At 58.2% G+C, this 12,174-nt stretch overlaps 1 protein-coding gene across 1 annotated transcript in view; it reads left to right on the plus strand.

The window, feature by feature from the left end:
* The window catches only part of LOC139255888 (spectrin beta chain, non-erythrocytic 1-like), a gene marked incomplete at both ends in the record, with an annotated part of 232,208 nt that overhangs the window by 159,296 nt on the left and 60,738 nt on the right, over positions 1-12,174 (plus strand). The window contains 3 exons of the mRNA XM_070874048.1: positions 846-1,070; positions 7,941-8,030; positions 10,325-10,603. Of these exons, the coding sequence (XP_070730149.1) occupies positions 846-1,070; positions 7,941-8,030; positions 10,325-10,603 (594 nt within the window). The remainder of the gene's footprint in view (positions 1-845; positions 1,071-7,940; positions 8,031-10,324; positions 10,604-12,174) is intronic.

Consider the following 12,174-nt stretch of genomic DNA (forward strand, 5'->3'; position numbering starts at 1 on the left):
CATTGCAAGGAAGAAAGATGGACCTGCATTTCTATAGCGCCTTTCGCAACCCCAGGACATCCAAAGCACTTTACAGCCAATGAAGTATTTTTTTTAAAGTGTTGTCACTGTTGTAATGTGGGAAACATAGCAACAACATTGTGCACACAAGCTCCCACAAACAACAATTTATTTTTTAGTGATGTTGATTGAGGGATAAATATTGGTCAGGACACCGGGGGTAACTCCCCTGCTCTTCTTCGAAATAGTGCAATGGGATCTCTTACATCCCGAGAGAGCAGACGGGGCCTCGGTTTAACATCTCATCCGAAAGACTTGATAAAGACAGGCAATAATTACTTTTACAATTGTGACCAGAATTTAAGTAACTCACTATTAATTAAAAAGAGCTGCCATTCAGCCATGTGTTTGAATAAATCACATCGGATGTTGGTATTTGAATTGACTGATTAAAGGCTGTTGTGAGTGCCTGGAGGCTGCGATTGGCCTGGAGCTGCGATTGGCTGGAGACTGCGATTGGCTCGAGGCTGAGAGCAGCAGGAGGCTGCGATTGGCCGGAGGCTGCGATTGGCTGGAGGCTGCGATTGGCTGGAGACTGCGATTGGCTCGAGGCTGAGAGCGGCAGGAGACTGCGATTGGCTGGAGGCTGAGAGCGGCAGGAGACTGCGATTGGCTGGAGGCTGAGAGCGGCAGGAGGCTGCGATTGGCTGGAGGCTGAGAGCGGCAGGAGACTGCGATTGGCTCGAGGCTGAGAGCGGCAGGAGGCTGCGATTGGCTGTAGGCAGCGGTTTATTGGTGAGCATTGAGGATTACCCAATGATGTCTGCTGATGTCCTGATCTGCAGGTACTGGAGAATCAGATGGAGGGCTGGTACAAGGAGGTTGGGGAGCTGCAGGCGCAGGCCGCTACCCTGCACCAGGAAGGGGCAGGGAAAGAAGAAGTTAACGAGAAGCAAAATGTAGTGGAAACGAGAATTGTGCGTCTGATTGAACCTCTGAAGCAACGACGGAGGATTCTGCTGGCTTCCAAAGAAGTTCACCAGGTGACGCGGGATATGGAGGATGAAACTGTAAGTACCGCACTCAAAGCCGACGCTGCTCGGTCAAACACACATGTTCTTACAGCCTGGACACGATGGTAAATAGAGCTGTTTCTCACACGTTACCCCGGACTGAGGAGACTGCTCCATTTACCAAGTGAAGGCTGGACAGCATTGAATATTGGAAAGTCTGAAGCCATTGTCTTCGGTCCACGTCAAAAACTCCATCCCCTAGCCACCGATTCCATCTTTCTCCCGAGCTTCTGTCTGAGGCTGAACCAGCCTGTTCATAACCTTGGTGTCATATTTGGCCTTCACATGAGCTACCGACTCGATCCCGCTCCAACACCAAGACCACCCGCCCCTCCTGCATAACATCGCCCACCTCCGCTGCTGGAACTCACATGTTTTGTTATCTCTTGACTTCAAATGCCTCACATCTTCCCACCTTCCGTCAACTTGAGATCATTCAAAACGCTGCTGCCCCGTGTCCTAACTCGCACTGAGTCCCGCTCACCCATCACCCCCTGTGCTCACTGCCCCGTGTCCTAACTCGCACCGAGTCCCGCTTACCCATCACCCCCTGTGCTCACTGCCCCGTGTCCTAACTCGCACTGAGTCCCGCTCACCCATCACCCCCTGTGCTCACTGCCCCGTGTCCTAACTCGCACTGAGTCCCGCTCACCCATCACCCCCTGTGCTCACTGCCCCGTGTCCTAACTCGCACTGAGTCCCGCTCACCCATCACCCCCTGTGCTCACTGCCCCGTGTCCTAACTCGCACCGAGTCCCGCTCACCCATCACCCCCTGTGCTCACTGCCCCGTGTCCTAACTCGCACCGAGTCCCGCTCACCCATCACCCCCTGTGCTCACTGCCCCGTGTCCTAACTCGCACCGAGTCCCGCTCACCCATCACCCCCTGTGCTCATTGCCCCGTGTCCTAACTCGCACCGAGTCCCGCTCACCCATCACCCCCTGTGCTCACTGCCCCGTGTCCTAACTCGCAGAGTCCCGCTCACCCATCACCCCCTGTGCTCGCTGCCCCGTGTCCTAACTCGCACCGAGTCCCGCTCACCCATCACTCCCTGTGCTCACTGCCCCGTGTCCTAACTCGCAGAGTCCCGCTCACCCATCACCCCCTGTGCTCGCTGCCCCGTGTCCTAACTCGCACCGAGTCCCGCTCACCCATCACCCCCTGTGCTCACTGCCCCGTGTCCTAACTCGCACCGAGTCCCGCTCACCCATCACCCCCTGTGCTCACTGCCCCGTGTCCTAACTCGCAGAGTCCCGCTCACCCATCACTCCCTGTGCTCACTGCCCCGTGTCCTAACTCGCACCGAGTCCCGCTCACCCATCACCCCCTGTGCTCACTGCCCCGTGTCCTAACTCGCACCGAGTCCCGCTCACCCATCACTCCCTGTGCTCACTGCCCCGTGTCCTAACTCGCACCAAGTCCCGCTCACCCATCACCCACTATGCTCACTGCCCCGTGTCCTAACTCACACCGAGTCCCGTTCACCCATCACCCCCTGTGCTCGCTGCCCTGTGTCCTAACTCACACCGAGTCCCGTTCACCCATCACCCCCTGTGCTCACTGCCCCGTGTCCTAACTCGCACCGAGTCCTGCTCACCCATCACCCCCTGTGCTCACTGCCCCGTGTCCAAACTCGCACCGAGTCCCGCTCACCCATCACCCCCTGTGCTCGCTCCCCGTGTCCTAACTCACACCGAGTCCCGCTCACCCATCACCCCCTGTGCTCACTGCCCCGTGTCCTAACTTGCACCAAGTCCCGCACACCCATCACCTCCTGTGCTCACTGCCCCGTGTCCTAACTCGCACCGAGTCCTGCTCACCCATCACCCCCTGTGCTCACTGCCCCGTGTCCAAACTCGCACCGAGTCCCGCTCACCCATCACCCCCTGTGCTCGCTCCCCGTGTCCTAACTCACACCGAGTCCCGCTCACCCATCACCCCCTGTGCTCACTGCCCCGTGTCCTAACTTGCACCAAGTCCCGCACACCCATCACCTCCTGTGCTCACTGCCCCGTGTCCTAACTCACACCGAGTCCCGTTCACCCATCACCCCCTGTGCTCGCTGCCCTGTGTCCTAACTCACACCGAGTCCCGTTCACCCATCACCCCCTGTGCTCACTGCCCCATGTCCTAACTCGCACTGAGTCCCGCTCACCCATCACCCGCTGGGCTCGCTGACCCCGTGTCCTAACTCGCACCCAGTCCCGCTCACCCATCACCCCCTGTGCTCGCTGCCCCGTGTCCTAACTCGCACTGAGTCACGCTCACCCATCACCCGCTGGGCTCGCCGACCCCGTGTCCTAACTCACACCAAGTCCCGCTCACCCATCACTCCCTGTGCTCACTGCCCCGTGTCCTAACTCACACCCAGTCCCGCTCACCCATCACCCACTGTACTCAATGCCCCGTGTCCTAACTCACACCGAGTCCCGTTCACCCATCACCCCCTGTGCCCGCTGCCCCGTGTCCTAACTCACACCGAGTCCCGTTCACCCATCACCCCCTGTGCTCACTGCCCCGTGTCCTAACTCGCACTGAGTCCCGCTCACCCATCACCCCCTGTGCTCACTGCCCCGTGTCCTAACTCGCACCGAGTCCCGCTCACCCATCACCCCCTGTGCTCACTGCCCCGTGGCCTAACTCGCACCGAGTCCCGCTCACCCATCACCCCCTGTGCTCATTGCCCCGTGTCCTAACTCGCACCGAGTCCCGCTCACCCATCACCCCCTGTGCTCACTGCCCCGTGTCCTAACTCGCAGAGTCCCGCTCACCCATCACCCCCTGTGCTCGCTGCCCCGTGTCCTAACTCGCACCGAGTCCCGCTCACCCATCACTCCCTGTGCTCACTGCCCCGTGTCCTAACTCGCAGAGTCCCGCTCACCCATCACCCCCTGTGCTCGCTGCCCCGTGTCCTAACTCGCACTGAGTCCCGCTCACCCATCACCCCCTGTGCTCACTGCCCCGTGTCCTAACTCGCACCGAGTCCCGCTCACCCATCACCCCCTGTGCTCACTGCCCAGTGTCCTAACTCGCAGAGTCCCGCTCACCCATCACTCCCTGTGCTCACTGCCCCGTGTCCTAACTCGCACCGAGTCCCGCTCACCCATCACCCCCTGTGCTCACTGCCCCGTGTCCTAACTCGCACCGAGTCCCGCTCACCCATCACCCCCTGTGCTCACTGCCCCGTGTCCTAACTCGCACCGAGTCCCGCTCACCCATCACTCCCTGTGCTCACTGCCCCGTGTCCTAACTCACACCGAGTCCCGTTCACCCATCACCCCCTGTGCTCGCTGCCCTGTGTCCTAACTCACACCGAGTCCCGTTCACCCATCACCCCCTGTGCTCACTGCCCCGTGTCCTAACTCGCACCGAGTCCCGCTCACCCATCACCCCCTGTGCTCGCTCCCCGTGTCCTAACTCACACCGAGTCCCGCTCACCCATCACCCCCTGTGCTCACTGCCCCGTGTCCTAACTTGCACCGAGTCCCGCCCACCCATCACTCCCTGTGCTCACTGCCCCGTGTCCTAACTCACACCGAGTCCCGCTCACCCATCATCCCCTGTGCTCACTGCCCCGTGTCCTAACTCGCACCGAGTCCCGCTCACCCATCACCCCCTGTGCTCGCTGCCCCGTGTCCTAACTCGCACCCAGTCCCGCTCACCCATCACCCCCTGTGCTCACTGCCCCATGTCCTAACTCGCACTGAGTCCCGCTCACCCATCACCCGCTGGGCTCGCTGACCCCGTGTCCTAACTCGCACCCAGTCCCGCTCACCCATCACCCCCTGTGCTCGCTGCCCCGTGTCCTAACTCGCACCGAGTCCCGCTCACCCATCACCCCCTGTGCTCGCTCCCCGTGTCCTAACTCACACCGAGTCCCGCTCACCCATCACCTCCTGGGCTCACTGCCCCGTGTCCTAACTCGCACCGAGTCCCACTCACCCATCACCCCCTGTGTTCACTGACCCGTGTCCTAACTCACACCGAGTCCCGCTCACCCATCACCCCCTGTGCTCACTGCCCCGTGTCCTAACTCGCACCGAGTCCCGCTCACCCATCACTCCCTGTGCTCACTGCCCCGTGTCCTAACTCGCACCCAGTCCCGCTCACCCATCACCTCCTGGGCTCACTGCCCCGTGTCCTAACTCGCACCGAGTCCCGCTCACCCATCACCCCCTGTGCTCACTGCCCCGTGTCCTAACTCGCACCGAGTCCCGCTCACCCATCACCCCCTGTGCTCATTGCCCCGTGTCCTAACTCGCACCGAGTCCCGCTCACCCATCACCCCCTGTGCTCACTGCCCCGTGTCCTAACTCGCACTGAGTCCCGCTCACCCATCACCCGCTGGGCTCGCTGACCCCGTGTCCTAACTCGCACCCAGTCCCGCTCACCCATCACCCCCTGTGCTCGCTGCCCCGTGTCCTAACTCGCACCGAGTCCCGCTCACCCATCACCCCCTGTGCTCGCTGCCCCGTGTCCTAACTCGCACCGAGTCCCGCTCACCCATCACCCCCTGTGCTCACTGCCCCGTGTCCTAACTTGCACCAAGTCCCGCTCACCCATCACCTCCTGTGCTCACTGCCCCGTGTCCTAACTCGCACCGAGTCCCGCTCACCCATCACTCCCTGTGCTCACTGCCCCGTGTCCTAACTCGCACCCAGTCCCGCTCACCCATCACCCCCTGTGCTCACTGCCCCGTGTCCTAACTCGCACCCAGTCCCGCTCACCCATCACCTCCTGGGCTCACTGCCCCGTGTCCTAACTCGCACCGAGTCCCACTCACCCATCACCCCCTGTGTTCACTGACCCGTGTCCTAACTCACACCGAGTCCCGCTCACCCATCACCCCCTGTGCTCACTGCCCCGTGTCCTAACTCGCACCGAGTCCCGCTCACCCATCACTCCCTGTGCTCACTGCCCCGTGTCCTAACTCGCACCCAGTCCCGCTCACCCATCACCTCCTGGGCTCACTGCCCCGTGTCCTAACTCGCACCGAGTCCTGCTCACCTATCACCCCCTGTGCTCACTGCCCCGTGTCCTAACTCGCATCCAGTCCCGCTCACCCATCACTCCCTGTGCTCACTGCCCCGTGTCCTAACTCGCACCCAGTCCCGCTCACCCATCACCTCCTGGGCTCACTGCCCCGTGTCCTAACTCGCACCCAGTCCCGCTCACCCATCACCTCCTGGGCTCACTGCCCCGTGTCCTAACTCGCACCGAGTCCCGCTCACCCATCACTCCCTGTGCTCACTGCCCCGTGTCCTAACTCGCACCCAGTCCCACTCACCCATCACCCCCTGTGCTCACTGCCCCGTGTCCTAACTCGCACCGAGTCCCACTCACCCATCACCCCCTGTGCTCACTGCCCCGTGTCCTAACCCGCACCGAGTCCCGCTCACCCATCGCCCCCTGTGCTCACTGCCCCGTGTCCTAACGCGCACCCAGTCCCGCTCACCCATCACCTCCTGGGCTCACTGCCCCGTGTCCTAACTCGCACCGAGTCCCACTCACCCATCACCCCCTGTGCTCACTGACCCGTGTCCTAACTCACACCGAGTCCCGCTCACCCATCACCCCCTGTGCTCACTGCCCCGTGTCCTAACTCGCACCGAGTCCCGCTCACCCATCACTCCCTGTGCTCACTGCCCCGTGTCCTAACTCGCACCCAGTCCCGCTCACCCATCACCCCCTGTGCTCACTGCCCCGTGTCCTAACTCGCACCCAGTCCCGCTCACCCATCACCTCCTGGGCTCACTGCCCCGTGTCCTAACTCGCACCGAGTCCCACTCACCCATCACCCCCTGTGCTCACTGACCCGTGTCCTAACTCGTACCGAGTCCCGCTCACCCATCACCCCCTGTGCTCGCTGACCCGTGTCCTAACTCTCACCCAGTCCCACTCACCCATCACCCCCTGTGCTCGCTCCCCGTGTCCTAACTCACACCCAGTCCCACTCACCCATCACCCCCTGTGCTCACTGCCCCGTGTCCTAACTCACACCCAGTCCCACTCACCCATCACCCCCTGTGCTCACTGCCCCGTGTCCTAACTCGCACCGAGTCCCGCTCACCCATCACCCCCTGTGCTCACTGCCCCGTGTCCTAACTCACACCCAGTCCCGCTCACCCATCACCCCCTGTGCTCACTGCCCCGTGTCCTAACTCACACCCAGTCCCACTCACCCATCACCCCCTGTGCTCACTGCCCCGTGTCCTAACTCACACCCAGTCCCACTCACCCATCACCCCCTGTGCTCACTGCCCCGTGTCCTAACTCACACCAAGTCCCATCACCCATCACCCCCTGTGCTCACTGATCTACATTGGCTCCCAGTCCAGCAACGACTCGATTTAAAAGTTCTCCTTCTTATTTTCAAATCCCTCCATGGCCTCGCCCTTTCTTATCTCTGTAATCTCCTCCAGACCCACAACCCCCTGAGATCTTTGCACTCCTCCAATTCTGGATTCTTGAGCATCCCTGATTTCCATCACTCCACCATTGGCAGCCGTGCTTTCAAGTGCTGAGGCCCCAAGCTCTGGAATTCACTCCCTAAACCTCTCCGCCTCGCTAACACCCTCTCCTCCGTCGCTTCTTAAAACCTACGTCTCTCGCCTGTCCTAATATCGCCTTAAGTGGCTCGATGTCAAATGATATTTGCTAACACTCCATTGCAGAGCCTTGGGACGTTTTACTATGTTAAAGGCGCTATATAAGGACAGGTTTTTGTTATTTCAGCATAACTATACTTTATGTTGTTCCTGCAATATAACTACACGATGGTGTAGCTAGCCTGAAAGTGTGCACGTTTCGGTAGCCCCTGTTCTGGTCTCGGTCACGAGAAGCTGAAAGTGTTGTGTGTTGTGCAGCTTTGGGTCGAGGAACGCCTGCCATTGGCCAAATCCCAAGATCATGGGAGTAATCTGCAAACAGTGCAGCTCCTTCTGAAAAAACTTCAGGTGAGTGACAGCAACAGAACGTGATCGGGATCGGGAGAGTGAATCAGGGAATGGGATCGGGAGAGTGAATCAGGGAATGGGATCGGGAGAGTGAATCAGGGATTGAGATCGGGAGAGTGAATCAGGGATTGGGATCGGGAGAGTGAATCAGGGATTGGGATCGGGAGAGTGAATCAGGGATTGGGATCGGGAGAGTGAATCAGGGAATGGGATCGGGAGAGTGAATCAGGGATTGAGATCGGGAGAGTGAATCAGGGATTGGGATCGGGAGAGTGAATCAGGGATTGGGATCGGGAGAGTGAATCAGGGATTGAGATCGGGAGAGTGAATCAGGGATTGGGATCGGGAGAGTGAATCAGGGATTGAGATCGGGAGAGTGAATCAGGGATTGGGATCGGGAGAGTGAATCAGGGATTGGGATCGGGAGAGTGAATCAAGGATTGGGATCGGGAGAGTGAATCAGGGATTGGGATCGGGAGAGTGAATCAGGGATTGGGATCGGGAGAGTGAATCAGGGATTGCGATCGGGAGAGTGAATCAGGGATTGGGATCGGGAGAGTGAATCAGGGATTGAGATCGGGAGAGTGAATCAGGGAATGGGATCGGGAGAGTGAATCACGGAATGGGATCAGGAGAGTGAATCAGGGATTGGGATCGGGAGAGTGAATCAGGGATTGGGATCGGGAGAGTAAATCAGGGATTGGGATCGGGAGAGTGAATCAGGGATTGAGATCGGGAGAGTGAATCAGGGAATGGGATCGGGAGAGTGAATCAGGGATTGAGATCGGGAGCGTGAATCAGGGATTGGGATCGGGAGCGTGAATCAGGGAATGGGATCGGGAGAGTGAATCAGGGAATGGGATCGGGAGCGTGAATCAGGGAATGGGATCGGGAGAGTGAATCAGGGAATGGGATCGGGAGAGTGAATCGGAATGGGATCGGGAGAGTGAATCAGGGATTGGGATCGGGAGAGTGAATCGGGGATTGGGATCGGGAGAGTGAATCGGGGAATGGGATCGGGAGAGTGAATCAGGGAATGGGATCGGGAGAGTGAATCGGGGATTGGGATCGGGAGCGTGAATCGGGGAATGTGATCGGGAGCGTGAATCGGGGATTGGGATCGGGAGAGTGAATCGGGGAATGGGATCGGGAGAGTGAATCAGGGATTGGGATAGGGAGAGTGAATAAGGGAATGTGATTGGGAGCGTGAATCGGGGATTGGGATCGGGAGAGTGAATCGGGGATTGGGATCGGGAGAGTGAATCAGGGAATGGGATCGGGAGAGTGAATCAGGGAATGGGATCAGGAGAGTGAATCGGGGATTGGGATCGGGAGAGTGAATCGGGGATTGGGATCGGGAGAGTGAATCGGGGAATGGGATCGGGAGAGTGAATCGGAATGGGATCGGGTGAGTGAATCGGGGAATGTGATCGGGAGAGTGAATCAGGGAATGGGATCGGAAAGTAAAAGCCCATGGGATCCAGGGCAAAGTGGCAAGTTGGATCCAAAATTGGCTCAGAGGTAGGAAGCAAAGGGTAATGGTCGATGGGTGTTTTTGTTACTGGAAGGCTCACACACACACTCACACTCACACTCAGACACACAAACACTTACACATACACACGCACACACACTCAGACACACAGGCACTCACACACCTACACTCACACACACATTCACACGCAGACACACAAACACTTACATATACACACGCACACACACTCAGACACACAAACACTCACACACATAGACACACACAGACACTCACACTCAGACACACAAACACTTACATATACACACGCACACACACTCAGACACACAAACACTCACACACATAGACACACACACACACTCACACGCAGACACACAAACACTTACACATATACACGCACACACACTCAGACACACAAACACTCACACACATAGACACACACACACACTCACACGCAGACACACAAACACTTACACATATACACGCACACACATTCAGACACACAGACACTCACACACCTACACTCACACACAGACGCAGACACACAAACACTTGCACATACACACGCACACACACGCAGACACACAAACACTTACACATACACACGCACACACACTCAGATACACAAACACTCACACACATAGACACACACAGACACACACACTCAGACACACCTACACTCACACACCTACACTCACACACACTCACACACACACATATCTGCACACAGAGACATACGTACACACAGACACACACACACTCCCTCAGTACTGTGCACACTGACTCTGTTTGTTATTTACAGACACTTCAGCGTGAGGTCCAGGGTCACCAGCCTCGGATCAGTGATGTGCTGGAGAGAGCGGGGCACATTGCTTCGATCCGCAGCCCGGAGGCTGACGTTGTGCGTGTGAGTATGGAGCGGTTGCGGGAGCTGTGGGAAGCCCTGCAAGGGGAGACGCAGCAGCGGCAGCAGAGACTGGCGGCCATGCAACGAGCCCACCAATATTACTTTGATGCGTCTGAGGTGGAGTCGTGGCTGAGCGAGCAAGAGCTGCACATGATGACCGACGAGAAAGGGAAGGTGAGAATCGTGCAGGAGGGAAGAGCAGCTGGTCTCCGGCTGGGGCTCAGGGTCTGTGCACAGCCCCGTCATTCACAGGCTCAAATACACAAGGCGTGGCATGGGATGTACCTGGGGGAGGGGACGAGGATGTATCTGGGGAGGGGGAGGAGGTGAGGATATACCTGGGGAGGAGCTGGGAATATACCCGGGGAAGGGGTGAGAATATACCCGGAGAAGGGATGAAGATATACCTGGGGAGGGGGTGAGGATATACCTGGGGAGGGGGTGAGGATGTACCTGGGGAGGGGGTGAGGATATACCTGGGGAGGGGGTGAGGATATACCTGGGGAGGGGGTGAGGATATACCTGGGGAGGGGGTGAGGATGTACCTGGGGAGGGGGTGAGGGTGTACCTGGGGAGGGGGTGAGGATGTACCTGGGGAGGGGGTGAGGATATACCTGGGGAGGGGGTGAGGATGTACCTGGGGAGGGGGTGAGGATATACCTGGGGAGGGGGTGAGGATATACCTGGGGAGGGGGTGAGGATATACCTGGGGAGGGGGTGAGGATATACCTGGGGAGGGGGTGAGGATATACCTGGGGAGGGGGTGAGGATGTACCTGGGGAGGGGGTGAGGGTGTACCTGGGGAGGGGGTGAGGATGTACCTGGGGAGGGGGTGAAGATATACCTGGGGAGGGGGTGAGGATATACCTGGGGAGGGGGTGAGGATGTACCTGGGGAGGGGGTGAGGATATACCTGGGGAGGGGGTGAGGATATACCTGGGGAGGGGGTGAGGATGTACCTGGGGAGGGGGTGAGGATATACCTGTGAGTTTGTGTTCCTATTCCGTTCCTTTAGCTGTGTCCAGGTGTGGTTAATGCGTGAGGCAGGATGAATATTCCATGATATACAGTGAGCTGGCCTGCCCTGTGCCTGTCCGCTCCCATAAGCTGCTCCCATTGCTGTGGGTGACACGAGAGCATGAAGTAAGCAGTCAGATTTACCATCAGTAAATTGTAAAGAAAGGTTTGTATTGACTGCTTCTCCAGTCATGATGTGCACAGGAAGTTGAAATATTGTGGGGTCAGAGGTTGGGAGAGGGAAGAGTTGGGTTAGAGGTCGGGATAGAGGGAAGAGCGAGGTTAGAGGTCAGAGGTTAGGGAAGAGTGAGAATCATAGAAATTTACGGCACGGAAAGAGGCCATTCGGCCCATCGTGTCCGCGCCGGCCGACCAAGAGCTACCCAGCCTAATCCCACTTTCCAGCTCTGGGTCCGTCGCCCTGCAGGTTACGGCACTTCAGGTGCACATCCAGGTACTTTTTTAATGTGGTGAGGCTTTCTGCCTCTACCACCCTTTCAGGCCGTGAGTTCCAGACCCCCATCAACCTCTGGGTAAAGACATTTCCCCTCATATCTCCTCTAAAAGTCCCCCCAGTTACTTTAAATCTATGCCCCCTGGTTGTTGACCCCTCTGCCAAGAGAAACAGGTCCTTCCTATCCACTCTATCCAGGCCCCTCATAATGTTATACACCTCAATCAGGTCTCCCCTCAGCCTCCTCTGTTGCAAAGAAAACAGACCCAACATC

This window comes from Pristiophorus japonicus, unplaced genomic scaffold (assembly GCF_044704955.1).
Source record: "Pristiophorus japonicus isolate sPriJap1 unplaced genomic scaffold, sPriJap1.hap1 HAP1_SCAFFOLD_659, whole genome shotgun sequence".
In the NCBI taxonomy this organism is placed as follows: Eukaryota; Metazoa; Chordata; class Chondrichthyes; family Pristiophoridae; genus Pristiophorus; species Pristiophorus japonicus.